At 45.3% G+C, this 16,986-nt stretch overlaps 1 protein-coding gene and 1 long non-coding RNA gene across 3 annotated transcripts in view; one reads left to right on the top strand and one right to left on the bottom strand.

The window, feature by feature from the left end:
- znf385a (zinc finger protein 385A) overlaps window positions 1-16,986 on the top strand; it is a 30,735-nt gene extending 13,749 nt beyond the window's left edge. The window contains exons 1-7 of one of the 2 annotated variants that reach the window (XM_088368777.1): window positions 508-806; window positions 2,342-2,452; window positions 6,757-6,922; window positions 11,528-11,815; window positions 13,791-13,975; window positions 14,237-14,329; window positions 14,443-16,986. In XM_088368777.1, the coding sequence (XP_088224903.1) occupies window positions 684-806; window positions 2,342-2,452; window positions 6,757-6,922; window positions 11,528-11,815; window positions 13,791-13,975; window positions 14,237-14,329; window positions 14,443-14,691 (1,215 nt within the window). In that variant the 5' untranslated portion in view covers window positions 508-683 and the 3' untranslated portion in view covers window positions 14,692-16,986. Of the gene's footprint in view, window positions 1-507; window positions 807-2,341; window positions 2,453-6,756; window positions 6,923-11,527; window positions 11,816-13,790; window positions 13,976-14,236; window positions 14,330-14,442 lie in introns of those variants that run through there. The other variant, XM_088368776.1, reaches the window with a different exon arrangement.
- Window positions 13,649-15,501, bottom strand: LOC148401493 (uncharacterized). The gene is made up of 3 exons (XR_015857098.1): window positions 15,335-15,501; window positions 14,816-14,941; window positions 13,649-14,728 (listed from the first exon to the last, which is right to left on the bottom strand). It is a non-coding gene; the product is annotated as an uncharacterized LOC148401493 (long non-coding RNA).

Genomic DNA, 16,986 nt, shown 5'->3' with positions numbered 1-16,986 from the left:
GGACAGTGATGGACCTTGCTTTACAGTAGAGTACAGTATGTGTTGCTCCCAATATAGATTCCCCCGAGCGAAACGAAAGGTCAGCAATTGGACTTTCTTATCAGGCTCATTTCAATTCGCAGAATAATACCCCCCCTTCTGTTATGGATTCTTTTTGTAAACATTTTGACAGAGGTCGCTAATCTCATTATCACAGGCAGGGAATTCCGGCATTCCGGAGAGAAACGCTCGCTGGCTTTTCTGCCCTATGACGACAAAGTACCATCTTGAAGTTGCTTCCACAGGCTCTTTTGAAAGTCACCGAGCACATTTTTAAGAAGACATGTTGCAGGATAGGATAATGCTTCCCGTGCGCTGGTCCGAGTTGTCTGGCAATGCAAATGCTTCAGCTTTCATTGGCCGAGCTTTGGCAAGGGGGGGGGGGGGGGGGGTGGAGGGGGGAACGCTTCAAGCACATCCAGAGAGAGCAAATATGCATGAGAAGGTGGGAGGAGAGAAGGAGAAGGGGAGGAGACACGGCGGTGCAGCTTGAGGGACTCAGCATGGCAAGAGAGCAGCGGGACATGGTGAACGAGGACGATGCCTGACGGAAGGTGTCATGCCAACATCTCCAACAAAAAGGCAACCATGCACCACTAGGCAGAACTTTGTTTTCATTTTTGACAAGTGAGGGGGGAAGCTGAATGAGTGCATCAGGCACTTTGAGTCTAAGCCGCTCGGAGAGGCAAACACACACCTGTGACGGCAGCGCACACACGCGAGGGAAAATGCAGCTCCAAGCTACCGCAGACACTGAGGAGAACAAGGTGAGTACGCAGCTCCTTGGAAATGCTTCTTGTTCTTTCAAGCGGCCGTGTCTTCATGTGGCCACTTGATGACACGGCGCGCATTCCCGGCTTCTCCACTTGCACATGATGAAAGCAATTTGCTGTCTAGAAGCCATCAAAGACAGCCAGTGACAAAAGTCAATTTGGGAGCAGAACATGGAAGTTTCACCACCAAGAAAATACGCAAGACGTGTAACATTTGCAAACACGCTTGCTCAAGTGTGACCAGAACAGCCAAAGCAATCCGACTCAGGACTCTTGGAGGGCCGTTCCATTTTTTCGAATTGCGCCGGTGGAAGCCGTACCATCCAAGAGGGAGGCGGGATGAGATATCCTTGGATGATGACAAGCCTCGTTTTTCCGGTGATGATCCACTCAATGTTTTGTTGTACTCCCATTTTCATTCATTGCAGTGGAGGAAAAAAACATTTACGATTTGATTGTTTTGATCCGCTGAAGGAATTAAACTCATATCTCAAGGCACTTCTGTAAATAGATGTGGACAGCAAAGCTTTTTTGGATCGTCAGTGTCTCAAGAAGCCAGCAGGCATCATCTCAGAGTGTTGGCTGAGCTTGAGTGGGAGTTTGGGTTGCTTTCCGTATGACCCCCCCCAAAGGCCTCTTGGCAGCTGCACAGTGTTTTTAACAGCTGAAGGAGCCTGCATGGAACGTAGCTGAGCTGACCTCCTCCACCCAGGGAACTGGACCCAAGCCCATCATTCATGCGCACAGTTACCTCAGCTCTTGTTAAACGTTCTCCAGAGGCGGCAACGCCCTCAAGTCACAGGCGCCGCTTGGAGCGCTGCAGGTGACATCTGACGGCGTCGCCCAGATGCATGCAATTTTTTTGCACGTAACTCAAGTCCTAGAGACATTCAGTCTTGGAGGAAACGCTCTTCCTGATAATGAAGGTGTGGGAGGACGCAAGGGAAAGCTTGGCAATGGGCCAAATGAAACAGCAAGATGGGCCAAATTGAGTCATGGCTTGTCTATGAACCTGCCAAAGCAGCACACTTGCATCACAGCTGGAAGGCTGCGTGGAACATTCTGACTTTAAGGAACACGCAACACCAAATGCATTTTTTTCCCCTCCTTCCTTTCCTCCTCCTACATACCCCAAACAGTGCCACATCATTTGATTTTTTTTTTTTTTTTCTCTGTGTGTGATGGAAAATCCCGCCGTTGACTAACGCTAAAGGCAATTTGCGCTGAAGGCTAAATGCAGTCAGCTCGGGCGCTCGAGGATTCAAGTCGCTAAAATGAGTCGGTTAAACGTATACGAGATGCTGATTGATGGGGCAGCTGGAGAAAAGTCACACGGCAAGAATGTGAAAGTCCAACAGAACAATGTCAGCCCGTCATTCGTTGAAGCCCAACACGTCACAAGTGAAGCTGCTAGCTGTTTCTTGCTAGCGCCGGTCGACGTTTACTTCCGGCAAGCTAAACCGAAAACAAAATGTGTAGCTCAAACTGTTTAAACAAAACTTGTGTTTCTCTTTTCCGTTCTGTGGCAGATGGACCCGGTCCAGAAGGCGGTGATCAACCACACCTTTGGAGTTCCACTGGTCAAGACCAAGCGGCCGGTCATCTCCTGTAACGTCTGCCAGATCCGTTTCAACTCGGAGGTACGTTTAAAGCGCGAGAAGAGCCGGCCGGGTCTTGGTGCGGCCTTGTTTTGTCCCTTTTGACCCCCGTTGGAATTGAATTAGCTTCAAAACAAGATCTAGCAAGGATGAGTAGCTTAGCTCATTAGCATAGCTTGTTTACGAGTCGCTGCCCCGTTTTTATTTTTATCGGAAGTCCTCAGCAGGAGACAAAGTGTGTCTGATGACGGGGAAGCCTTCAAAGAATTCCACCGTGCAGACTGTGATGTTGAAAAGACGTTTTGGCCAGACCACACGGAGGAGTAGCGCACCGCTGCTAAATATACGCGCAAAGTCTGCAATCATGTGGCTAAGCGGTAACGCTTACAATCTTTCAAGCCGTTCTGCTTAGATCTTCAAACCAAAGTGATATTTATTCGCCAATGTTTATGGGAGTGTTCAGGATTCAGGCTAGGCTAAAAACATACACAGTTTGGACCAAAAAAATATATTAAGGAGCTACACCCACAGGAAGTGAAGGAGAGAGAAGGACAATGTGTATTCAGCTGCGCAACAGCTTTCAAATTTCTGTTAAGACTTCTGGAGGGATTTGTCCGCGTTCATCGAACTCATTCACATCATGTGTTGTCCGCGCACGCTGGACACCAAACAGGGCCTTCCCAAAACATGCAATTATCCCGACGTTGACGAGAAGCTGCAGCTCAAATGGTTCAAGAAAACAATTGTCGATGGCTCGTAAAGCAGCAGCAGCAGAATGTCGGTTATGTCAGAGTTGCGGTCGTCTGCTCGTCCATCTGAGCTCACCATGTTCTTCACATTTTCCATCAACAATTCAAAATGACTTTCAATCTAATGCGGCTTGAGCTGTTGATTTGTGTGCAATCATAAAATCATCAACGTGTTTTAAAAGGGTTCGATTTTGCCGTTTTTTTACGTCGATTTCATAAAGGCGTCCTTTTTTTTTTTTCCCCTCAGCTTTCAAGCTGTATTTGGATTATTATTTTATCGGGAATGTTTTTGGTGTGGTTTCTTGCAAGTGTATTTTTTGTTTTCCTAAATAGCAATGCTCTGGTGGCGTTCCATATTGACGACGTCATAAGCGCTTGCTTCCTCAGCATCGAGCAATGTCCCGCAGCACAATTAGCCCGATAAGGATCGGTTGATTTGCTGACGTTCTCCTTCAGCGCCACCTTGTCCGCTTTCTATTTTCACATCTGTCACATCAGTCATTTGATCTTTGTTTCAAATAATAATCTCAAACAAAATCAATCAATAAACAAAATGAAGTGAAATGAAATAAAATACAACCAGATATTCTATTTCTATGCGGCCACACGGAGCTACAAACACACGCTGATATGAAACATATAAAACGCATATTGCATATCGTTCATATTTCATCATCAAAGATAGCAGGCCCCCTTCAAAGTCCCCCCCCCCCCCTTTTAACATTGCTTGCATGCCATTTATGCAATTTGGCTTCACTTAGCCACTCGTAAATCTAAAATCTATTTTACAAGACATCCGTTAACTTGGACCGGGAATCTCACTTTGCGAACGTTAAGTCAGTCAATTCTACTCGATTGTAATAAATGTCAGAAGAATTAGAATCACGCCGACTCGTGCATCATTTATCCCGACCATAATTTATCTCGAAAAGGTGAGGGACGCTTCCATCTCTTTATCGGCGTGTCACTATTGGTTGGTTCCCAATATGGACGCCTCCCACTCAGCAGCCTGCCAGTCCATCCCTTGAGCTCAGCTGAAGAGCTTAAGAAAGCCTCGCTGGCCAGACCAGGAAGGCAGAGCTTCACCTTCTTGAGATCGGAGCCACCTTTTGAATCTCCGCCATTTCGTCATCAAAATTGCTGGATCCAAATCTTTCCTGTTTTAGCAAGACATGGCAGGGAGCATAGCTGCCGTTCTTCTAAGCACACATGGAGATAGATGTCCACTACTTAGTGTGGCAAGCACTCCATGATTCAGATGTAGGACCTTTGAAATCCACTGCAATGCCAGATTCTGCTTGTCATGCCACAAACAAACATGAGTGGGCCTGCCCGCCAATCAACACCTTCACCAAGCAGCTCCATCAGTCCCCTCTTAGCCAGATAAATGCTCGGAGCCTTTCAGCACGTGCGGCAGCTGTCCGCCGCCCGTCATGCCGCCGACCCTGAGCCAGCCGCTTAAAAAGGAACATCTTCACGATGTCATTTTACGAGCTCACTTTGTAGCACACGACGCTGCACATCTGCTCCCTCCAGCTACGCTCTTTCGGCGGACTTGTTTGTACGTTCGCCGTGCTTTGCGGCAAAGTGAGCTAGTAAAAATCGTCGTTCTAGCAAACTGCCGTCTCGTCTCATCCGCCGTCTCGTGCCGGCCTCGCAAAACTGCCGGCAGATAACCAAACAAAGAAGTCCCCTGACGAATGGCTCGCCCCGCTTGTTTACGCTCTGTGCAAACACATTCGCTCGTGGCCAGAGATGACTTCCTGCAATAAATCCCAGAAACATTATCTCTTGTAGTTTAGGATGATTTTTTATATTTTTTTTTGCTTTTCACCGGACAAGCAAGCAAGCGTGCCTTGCTGTGTGTCTTTGCCTCTTTGGGAACTATAAAAAGCTGGAAGCCATTAATGAAATGCTGTCTAATGACACGCATTACAAGGATAGTTTATGGCGCTTCCAGTACAACGGCATCTCAGTGGGCCCCAGTTTAACTCCCACTGGCATTCTCAGTCTGCTATTAATGAAAGACGGAGCCAGTAACTGTCAGAGACTTTGGACTGATGATTGACAAGCACGCGTTCAGGGACATGAAATGTCCTTGGGAAAAGAAATGACAAATAAATATGTGATGAGTAAGGAACAAAGAAGGGTCTCAAGTGTCTGTCTCAGCAGGATTTTGGTCCGCCATCTCTCCTTTCACTGTAAACCAGGCTGCCGTCGGTGCTACAGTCCCACCCCGCGTATAGAATAACATGTATGCGCCCGCTGTCAGGTCAAGTCAGGTAGCGGTGAATGAGGACCCGTGCAAGTAAGCAGGGATAGGGGTTAAAGATAAAATAAATAAATAATTTAAAACAAAAGGCAAAGGAGGCTCTAATGCAGGTCAAACTCATTTTTGTCACGGGCTGCATTGTAGTCATAGTTTATAGTTTAGTCATTATGATTATTATTACGCTTTGTATTATATACAGCAGTGATCCCCAACCTTTTTTTGCACCACGGACCGGATACGTTTTATATAAAAAAAAACCCAATACATTTAGATAAATAAATAATACATTTATAATAAATATATAAATACGATGAGATAAAATAATACGACTAGCATAAAAACAAATATAAATCACATAAAAATAAAACTCACCATTACGTTGAATTAATGGGAGCGCTGAGCTTCAGAGACTTCAGTAATTGCTTCTGTCAATCTTGTCCACGATTTTTTTTCTTGAAGAAAATCCCAAAGGTTTGTCTTTTAATGCTTGGTTTCCATGTGCCGAAGGAGTTTTGAAGGCTTCGTTGCCTCGTTAAGCCTGTCGCCGCATATTATGCTGAGTGGGCTTGGCGAGTCAGTCACCTGAAAAATCCATATTTTAAGTAGGGCTCCAAAAATGTTCTTTTAAATGCAGCTTTCCTTTTCTTAGAAGTCGTAGCCTCTTCTTCTTACGTTTCCTCGTTGGGTTTTTTTCCCTTTCCGAAGAAGCTTTCCAAACATCTCTGTTTCTTGCTCATTTTTGCTTGCTTCTCGTGCTCTACCTGGGTGACATGTCACGTGACCGGATGTAACCGACGGATGTAATTGGGAGATAATCGCCCAAAATTTTTTATATTTTTCAAAATAAATTCTTACTCATTTTTGCTAGCCAAAACGAAACCAACTAAGAACATAACATCTGCAAACTTAAAAATAATATGCCTGGTGGTCTTATTTATTTATTCATTTATTTATTTATCTATTTATTTATTCATTCATTCATTCATTCATTCATTCATTCATTTATTTATTTATTTTTTTAATTTTTTAATTTATTTATTCATTCAAATATTCATTTATTTATTCAAATATGTATTTATCAGTTTTTTTATTTATTTGCACGTGATATGTTTATTCAAATATTGATTTAAATATGAGTTTATTTGTTCTATTTATTTATTTGCAGTTCACACAGCACCTGATATGTTTTTTTTTTCTTTTTAAAGAATTCCATACAAATAAAGCCTGGTTACACACTCGATGACCATTCAATCATTCACAAAGTCAGTGATGAAGGAATGCATTGCAAGAGGCAATAGTTAACGTGTTCTTGTGTCACAATCCAGAACCAAGCGGAAGCTCACTACAAAGGAAACCGACACGCCAGGAGAGTCAAAGGCATCGAGACGTCAAAGAGTCGCTGTCAAGATGGCGACAAACCTCAGACTGTGACCCCCACCGCCTCTCCATCTCCTCCGGGCGCTGCCTCAGATAGCGAGACCGGCAAACAAGGTGACAAAGCAGAAAACGCTTCACGCAATAGCGGGCACAAATTGCACTGGCAAGCACTTATCTTGGGAAAGAAAAAACAAATGGAACATTCTCAAGGATAGCAAATACAAACTCAGAGTTGCTGAGGCAAATTGCTGACGACAATCCGCTTATCAATGCTGTTCAACAAAATTCAAATTAAGTTTGTAACCAGTTTTGGGTCCAACCTGCCTTAGCGCAGAAATATGTCACGCGCCATGCATTATTTTATTTTATCTCCACAAACAAAAATGGACTCCTGCCAAATACATATTTTTTCTTTTCTGATCAATATTTGCAGCTGGAAATGATCCCAAGAAGTGTCGCAGCCATCTTACATTACAGCACCAATGCTGTTTTGATTGCTCATCGCCTACAACTGCACAAATCCAAAAGGGGCATTTACTTTTTATCCTGCTCTCGTCGAGCGTGTGCCAAAGATAATATCTTGTTTTAATCAAGTCTAACCACAGCTATGCTCCCCATCTGTTAAATGTAAACATGTTTTGAACACGAGCAGCGGGACATTCCCTTGGTATCACATCGAGGAGCGGAGTGGATTTGTTTTTTTTTTTTTCGTTCGACTCGTTCATGTTTTGCGACTTTGGAGAAATTACAACACGTTTACGGTCATGCTTCGGAATTTGGGGATGACTAATATTTCATTAGTATTGCATCCACTCCCTTGGCACCGGTCTTGCCACGACTGCTTTCTTCCATCGGCTGGCCTTTCGGTCACCGTTGATCGGTTGCCGTCGCACAACATTCGATGTTCTAACTGATTGGCCGTCTTTCAGTGTAGCATCTGGCGTGGAACTCTTTTTATTTTCTTCCTGTTCATTTAGAAGACGGAATTGAGACTAAATTGCACGCAACTGGGATGTTTCTGTTCCTTAACTTTAATATAAATACATTTATGTTAATGGGAAACACAAGCTTATGCTATTAAGACGATCACGTGTGTGAAGGAGGGAAACTTGTAGAAGAGGAAGGACAGTAATGTCGTTATAGTAACTCGCCCGAGGCAATTAAGATGGCGCCGTTGAGCAAACATTAGCACTTAGTCCAACTTGAGAAACAAGAGTCACGGTGCGACCTTGTGTCGTCCAGTTGTTTTCTCAGAATCTCTTTATCCAGCAGCTCAACTCAGCTCATCTTTATATTTGTAGCTTTGACGTGGAGGCCGTGTGTCTCCTCTCTGTTGCTTCCTCCGTGTTGCATTTTCCATTGCCTCAGTGTCCCCGGACTTGTCCTTGGTATAAGCGCCAGGCGACATAGCTGCCTTGTTTTGGTGACATTTATAAAGATTCCTTCCCAAAAGTGGCAGCGGCGCAAAGCAAAAACAATGCAGATGTATTTTCAAGTACAAAACTGTGAACCTTGAACCACCTTTGACTTTATTTTAACCCGCAAAACCACTTTAAAAGCCAAGATTGTTGTGTTAGCCATCCCGTAATAGCGAGAGGTCCGTTTGGGTTGCTCTGCGTCTCTCCAGAGGGATTTGAACTCACCATTGGAGCACGCTGAGCCAAAGCAAGCCCGCTATTATTGGCAACACAAAGTAGAAACATGTGAAAGAATCGACTTGTTGTGACCCTTGCGTCTTCCTGCCTTGCCCTCTTTGAAGCATGTGAATGTGTGATTTCACTCTGGTTCTTCCCACTGAGGCCAAGAACAACGTGCATAATCCAGAATTTGAGAAGAAGGAATTCAGAAAAGGGGTGGATGGATTCAAATAACAAACATATCAGAAATCAAAGATGGAACAAAACCAGGGAACCGAATACGAGCCAAGCGACGGGACATGCTACACCTGGACATGACACGAGTGACTGGAGGGAGCTGATTGGCTGAAACAAGGAACTAACTAATGTGCAAGGTCAACCAAGAAAAGCGGGACACGGGGGAAGCTAAAAACAGAAAGTCAGCAAAAACACACAACATGGCCGTGACAATAATGCTGAATCATTGACTTGGTTGCAAAGCGGCTTTCAGAAGATACCGACGCATTCATTCCTCGTTCTCGTGGAAACGCTCGCTGTGGAATTTGCTAAAAAAAAAAAAAAACTAATGTATTCAATCTGTGCTGTACGTCCAGCAATACATAATTGGTGGCGTCCTTTATCCAGGCTGTTGACCTTTCGGAGAAGGTCTTCTTTGCTTTGAGGGATTTGCTATGGTAAGCTGAGGACTTGACTTGACTCTGGGGGTGATGGAAAGGCAGCTGGTAACATGAAGACAAACACAACTTCACCTTCTTCCCCTCGCTGTTCTCTGATACACTCACCCACTTGAATGTTGGGCCTTGTTGTCCTCCACACACACGTAGACACACTCAAGGACAATTAAAGCGATGACGTTCATGCGATAGGCTAGGTTGCATGACTAGCGCCTGACTATTAGGTTACGCGGGGTAAATAGGGTTTCCATTCTAGTGGTTCAAACATCACATCTTATCATATGTGGAAATTGTTACAAAATGGTCAAACGATTCAAAAGATGTAAGTTCCTATCTGAAATTTCTCCGTTTGCGTGATGAGGGTGAAGGGCACCCATCAGCTAGCTAGCTAGCTAGCTAGCTAGCTAGCGCTCAAGATGAGCATTGAGTTTCAAACCCGATGCGCGCCTCATCAACAATTGAGCTAGCATAATGTCTTGGCGGGCGGCTAGCAAGTTGAACGAGCTAAGCTTTTCAATGCTGAACTTGTGGTAGAATCTCCCACAGCATCATTTGATGACCCCCAATGTTTTGACAGATAATGTTTCCAGCATCCGGCTCAAAAACATTCCTTTGGTGGAATCTAAAAGACTCCCACGACTTCACCGACAAAGCAACAGCATATGATGCGTAACTTTCATTTCCTGACATGGATTATGTACGCAGACACACTTATCAAGCATCTGGACTGTGTTAACGCTCTTTGTTGACCTCCATGACCCCCCCCCCCCCCCAAGTGAACATTTCTGCTGTTTGGAGTTGAGGCGGACTATCAGTATGTCAGGCCTTAATTGACGCTATCGTGCTGTCCGTCACAGTCCAATTCTTACTTGACGCAAACATTGGCTAATTATAGCAAAAGCTGAGCAAATCCGCTAGTAGCCCAAAAAGAACTTTGGGAGTGTTACTTCGCCTTTGGCTGACCTGCTTTGAGGGTTAGGAGGCGTTCGGCCGTTCCACGAACTTGACCAGATGTCAACCGTATGCTATGGATCTGTGATCAATAGTCCTCCCCAGTAGAATTCAAATATGTGGGTCATGTGTTCCTAATTTAGATGTTTAGAATCTGCTCAAGCCTTCATCGGCTTCGCAAATGGCCTGCTTGTATTTGGAGCGTCAAACGCTGGCTTGCAGCACAGGACGAATGAGAAGGCTCCATTTCGACCCAAAAAAATAAAAATTTCTGGCTAAGAGAACATCTGCAGCTGGAAACCTCCAAACCTGCATGGATTGTCATTTCGGAAAGCCCGTTCATCAGATATGATGTCATCAAAGATTTCTTTTTTTTTTGCATAACTCCAAAATGATCTCATGGAAGATAAATATACGAGCTGTCAAGACAAAGCTGTTAAAGAGCGACGGAGTCGTTGAATTGAGAGCTTGTCTTCTGACCGCAAATATCTCATGGTAGCCCTTTAATGCCGTAATCTGGTGGGAGGCTTTAGCGCGGCGCTCAAGTTGGCTCGACATCAGGGGGAATTTGGAGAAGGGCCGAACCCGCCCGCTCGACCTCCTCGTTGGGGGTGAGTGAGTAAGCCACCCAAATTTAGGGCGTCTTGTTCAGACAACAACCAGGGTGAATACCACAGGCATGGCGTAGCATTAGCAAAAACACATGTGCTCGTGCGGACAGACGGGCGGACGGATCATTGTGCCAACAGGTTCACAAACAAAAAACGAGAAGGCATGTCAAGTACGGGAAAGACGGACTTTGTTACTTCTGACAAAACGTGCCAAAAGGAACAGCTGTGTAGGAAAGAAGCTAACGCACCAGCTAACGTATCGATTTCCCACCTCAAATAAACATTTCACTCAAGTCAAACACGCTAACAACAGCTTCACGTCTGCCGGAAATGAGCCCCCCCCTCGTCTTTTGGCTGTCCGACGGGTTTTCATTCTTTTTGGCGCGTGTGGTCGGAAATGAAACTATTTGACTCGCACCTGCTTTCCACTGCCTTGTGTGATCTCAACATGCCAAACTCGCTTTCACAGGTGTCAAACTCAAGGCCCGGGGGCCAGATACGGCCCACCACATCATTTTATGTGGCCCGCAAATCGTGCATCAAATTCATATGTCAATGCTAAAATTATAAATTGTTTTCACTTTTAAAAAATAGCGATATTGCTAGCAACTTTTATTACCATTCATATTTTTTGAAATATCTAAACAGTTTTTATTAGTCTTTGTTTTGAAAACTAGTTATTCATTTAGTTTCTCACTAGTTTGTCATATATGAGACATCCACACATTTATTTGGATTTCAATGGCTCTCCGAAGGAAACTATGACTAAGATGCAGCCCGCGACAAAAATAATTTTGACAACCCTGCTGTATTTAATGTCAGGTACAATTATTTTTTTCTCCGCAGATGAAACGCAGCCTCTGTCAAACGGGCTTGCCCCAGGAGCTCTCCCGCCTCAGAGCACCTCACCCGCCTCACCCTTAGAGCCTCCCAGTGTACTTCCCAATTTGCCCACTCCCGTCCCTCCCCCGAGCTCCACGTCTTCTTCCGGTGCCAACTCCGAGTCGCCCCCGGTTCCGGCGGGCGGCCCGCCCGGCCCGGAGACGGAGGAGGACAAGGCAAAGAAGCTTCTGTACTGCTCCTTGTGCAAGGTGGCTGTCAATTCCTTGTCTCAGCTGGAAGCTCACAATAAAGGTGAGTGTTGAAAAACAGCCATTTGGGTCCACACCTGAGGATGACCTGGTCCAAAGTTCAGAAGGCGTACTGATATCCTACCTGAGTGTAACTAAGACCTCAGCGTCTTCTCATGTTTCCTTCCAGTCATTCAACAGAAGCAAGCAGATCGGCTTTATTTTCAATTTGAGTCAATGTAGACACGATGGTCAATATTTGAGGATTTGCTCTGATCTTGTTTAAAGTGGCTGCCTTGGCTCCAAACACTGGGATAAACAATTGAAGCTAAAATGGACGATTTTCTCTCTTCGTTGGCATGACGCAGATCCCTGCATCCTTCTGCTTACACCAAATATGTTTGTTTACGCAAAAGAAAAACAGCGAGCACGTCTCCATGCCGCAAAATGTTACTTTTCTGTTTTAATCCTTCTTGCCCTCCGCGTGACCTTCCCCCCCCCCCCCCCCCTTGTCTGCTCATTAGTGCTTGTGTGCTTGTGTTTATCCATGGCTTTGCTTTGTTATCCATCTGCAGACCAAATGTACTGTAAAGGGCCAACATTTTTTTTTTAATAGTTATTTTTATACCCATGCATTATTAATGGGGGTTACACACCATTTAAGTTTTGCAGCTTTCATCATTTTGAGCTGCAATTGTTTTCTCCCTTGTTTGAGTTTCTCGTGGTTTTCTCGAGGGCAAGCTAGCGACGCACTTGCTACTCGAATCAGGCGTCCCCTGAACCAAATAGAAGAAAAAAAGAAAAAAAAACCACACCGGGTCATGAAGGCCAGCCCGCTCCACTTGAGTCGGAATGTTCTGGAATCAATGAAACAAAACGGCGTACGTTTGCAGACTCTAAAAATAAAGACGGAAAAAGTGTGTGAAATGCTGTCAGGACATTCAGGCAAACACATTGGCCATGTTGTTATTTGTAGAAATGTGCTTTGCGTGTCGCTCTACACATGTGAGGGCAAGCTTACAAAGACCGAAATAGAAGAAAGGCGAGAAGAAAACATTTCTGGCCTTGAGTAGAAGCAGCTTTCGTCCTCCTCGGTGTATGTCACCCCCGTGACCCCACCCCCCTCCTCGCCTTCCATCATTCTGAAACCTTAACTCTGTTCAAAGGGCTTTGGGAGTGTCAAGACTGAGCCAGTGGCTTTCCTTCAAGGGTGGGGGGGAGGGGGCACGGTAGACGTTGGAGTACGACACCGACATGATCACATGATTGACACTGACACGCTTGAACCAGCCAACGACACGACGCTCCAGTAGCAAACATTTCGCCTCCTTGCGATGTGTTTCAAATTTCATTTCGTCCGCCACCAGCTTGTCGCAGCTTTTTTACACGCCGTGACAACGAGGCACTTGCTCTCAAGTGAGCACGACTGCCCCAAAACACCCCAAGACTCGCCCCTCCCCTTTGGACTTTCCTCCCGAATACCTGCATTGTCATTGCACAGCGATGATCTTCAACACCGATACTAAAAATATCTGAGCGGGGTTTTTAACTCATTCACTGCCAACCCAGTTATATTTTTCACGTCTATAACTGTCAATGGCACTGAATGTGTTATTGTATTATTTGAATTTTGCCGTTAGATAGATACCTCGTGGAATTGGTCACTACTATAATAGCGTCACTCCATCATTGTTGTTATACAAAAACAAAAACGCAAAGGCCTTCATCCCGACCCCAGACTGCTCTGCAATAATATGCCATCAAGGAAGAAAAGCAACAATGCGGCACATGTGGCGCTAACTTCCCCTGTCTTCACAAACGGGAACATCAAACGACAATATTGTAATAAAAATGACACATGAATGAGCAGACTGGGCTTGATCTCTCGGAGCTCACCTGCTGTGCAGCTGTATAACTCGCGGGCGTTTTTTTGTGCTACAGCTGCAGCTCGCTTTATTGGAGAAATACAGCCCATACATTTTTGCTTCATTCAGGCCACTTGAGAGCATTTTAAAAAAAACATTTGTGTCTGCACGCAGGTACCAAACACAAAACTATTTTGGAGGCTCGGAGCGGGCTGGGCCCAATAAAGGCATATCCACGCCTGGGTCCCAAGCCCAGTGGGGAGCAGGGAGGCGGCCCGGTTGACCCCAACACTCAGGAAAGAACCTTCCACTGTGAGATCTGCAATGTGCGGGTCAATTCTGAACTGCAGCTCAAACAGGTATGCGGAAGATGGATGGATGGATGGATGGATGGATGGATGGATGGATGGATGGATGGATGGATGGATGGATGGATGGATGGATGGATGGATGGATGGATGGATGGATGGATGGATGGATGGATGGATGGATGGATGGATGGATGGATGGATGGATGGATGGATGGATGGATGGACGGATGGACGGATGGACGGATGGATGGTCCATCTTCTTCTTCAAAGTCCGCCAGTGTCATCATGTCAGCTGTCTGTTTGCTGCAGCACATATCAAGTCGGAGGCACCGGGACGGCATGGCGGGCAAGCCCAACCCTCTCCTCGGCCGGCACAAGAAGCACAGGGGAGCTGATCTGACGGTAAATTCAGACTTGACGGCGTTAATCTGGAATCTTAGCTAACTCTCCAAAAAGCCACCTCTGATGTTGGTGGCCTCCAACTAATTGTTGTGTCTGCTCCTCGCCACTTTTAGTCTTCTCTGACGTTCTCCAAGAGTCTGAGCAAAGCGTTAGGGGCCGGCCTGCTCCCCAGCCCTTTAGCCGTGGCGGCGGCTATGGCGGCGGCCGCTTCGACGAATCCGCTGGCGCTCCGCGCGGCGGCCCCGGCGCCGCACCCGCATCACCACCTTCTGCAAGGACCGCCCCTCAGCCACGCCATCTTAAGACCCGCGCCGGGACCCATCCGCACCACCCACGGACCCATCCTCTTCTCCCCTTACTGACTCGGGCCTGATCAGGATCAGCCACTCCAAAAGCACACTGTGAAGATGCAGACAGTAACTGATCCAAACTTTGAACTGAGAAAAAAAAAAAGAGGGCGGAGCAGTCTCTCATATTTCCCTTTACCTGAAATTCTTCCTCCATTTCTGAGACTTCTGCGAGACTTGCAGATTGAATGGTCAGAGATGATTATTCATAAGGGGTTGAAGTTCCTGGCACATCCTGACCGACTCTCCTGGCAGTCCCAAATAGCTACAAAAAAGAAACGCATATCAAAACCACGTGTCACTGCACCGTGTTGTTTCTTTCCTGTCATCATGACAAAATGTGCTCTTCTCATCCTATGCACTTCCAAAAAACACATTTGGTTTTTGGTAGCTTTGCTGTGATAGTCCACTTTTTTTTTTTGCCGGGGTGTTTGCTCGTAATAATGCACACGCAAGTCGTAAAAGCAACAAAAGATAATGTCAGCTCGAGTGAGAAAAGTATTTCAGATTGGACAAATCTGCATTTCCAAAATAGATGGTACCAACAAACACATTTCCACAGAAACCAGAGCAGGCTGGGACGTAGGAATCTCCAAATTGGAACATAATCCGACAACTTCAAAATTGTTCACTTTTAAATAAACAACATAGTATTCACGATTTCCAAAAAGTTGGGCTTCATGAGCGCATTTTTGTTTCATCCTGCAATTTCACCTAATTTTTTCCAAAAACATTCCTTAATGGCACACAAGTAAAGAAGGTGCATGACAGTGACGAGTCAGAGCCAACAACCGGTCGGCCGAAAGGTTACACTGCCACCTACTGGCGCTTTCTTTATACTGCAGGAATTATGTCAATGGGGTGGCAATCAGGCCAGCTACATGCTAGTCGCATATTAGCATCTGCTTGGGAAAGTCAAAGTATGCACTGAAATGGCAACTGCTGTATTCCATGTTCTCTTGGAGAAAGCTACGTCTCATCAAGCTGTGGGTGCTGAGGTTGCAACACCAACTTGTTACTTTTAGGTCTGGCTTTTTTTTCCCCCAAGCCTGCTCCTTCATCTTCCACCTCACCAAGCCTTCCTTTCATGGAGCAAACACATGAAAATCCAAAAGAGAAAGAAGGAGTGATCGGATAGAAGCCAAATACATGACTTGAGCAATGAGCGACAATTGGAGAAGAACCACAGTGAGGTCAAACTTCTTCCTAAAAGCCATGAAATGCACCGTGATTTGTTTTCCTCTGCATGGTGAGCACTTTATTGAGTTCACACTTTGACTTCAGAGCACCAAAAAAACAAAGAGAAGCAACACCATGATGACATTTTGGAAAGAGGGAGGGGAGCAGCGATTGCCGCAAATGAGCTCCGGACATGTTCACTGTGCCGCCTTTCTTTGAGAAGCAATGAATTCTAATGTTTTAGTCTTTTTGTCTGAATATTGCAAAGCCACGAGCATTTTGTCGTTGTTGTTGTTTAGCTTTGTGACATGTCATTCAGAGTCGTACATGTCAACCAGGAGCAGAGTTTTTCTTCCATGAGGGTGGTGAACCTTCCCCGGGCTTCCTAAACTGGACTACAAAGATGGAATTGGGTTCATATTAAAGAACTTTTTTTTTTTTTTTTTTTGCTTAGCTAATGTCTGCTTTGGGAACAGGGTATAACGCCAGAAGTCTTGCGACAAAAAGCTATCGACTCACAAAACTGGCAGAATGGTTTTCTAGTTGTTTTAAAACGGGAAGATGATCCATTTGCCTCGTCGTCAGTGTTCTCTTCCAGGGGTGCGTGCTCTCCTTCTGTTCCTGCGTGCGCTGACACCTTCTCGTTCTCTTCCGGAGGTCAAAAGGTCATATTTGGAAGCCGTGCCGTCGTCACGTGATCCAGTGCTCCACAAATGAAGCAATCATCACGGCTCATGTTTGATATTCACAAAATGCTCAAAATCACGTTGGGTTCTTATTTGCAGAGCAGATGTTAGGCTACTAGCCTTAGCCTTATGCTGCCCTCCATCTCTCCTGCGGGGGGGGGGGGGGGGGGGGCAGAGAGAAAGAGACAGAGAGGCCATGCTGTAACTTTGTCTCGCCAATAAAGTTATTTTTGAATTTCACTGTCGGATGGACAAAGACTTTCTTTGTATGATGAACTGTAGCAATACCTGATTCCTTCCGGCTACTCTTGTTTATTGCAATAAGATGAACTTGAATCATATGCGTGTATGTGAGTCAGTCATTATCCCTGTAATTTAAAAAAAGATGGAAAATAATGTCGCTATAAAAAGAAAAGCAAATGTCAATAAATCATTACGCAAACAA

Source organism: Syngnathus floridae, chromosome 2, assembly GCF_059516105.1.
Source record: "Syngnathus floridae isolate MCC-2025c chromosome 2, RoL_Sflo_1.0, whole genome shotgun sequence".
NCBI classification, from domain to species: Eukaryota; Metazoa; Chordata; class Actinopteri; order Syngnathiformes; family Syngnathidae; genus Syngnathus; species Syngnathus floridae.
This window is presented reverse-complemented; position numbering and strand designations above follow the sequence as displayed.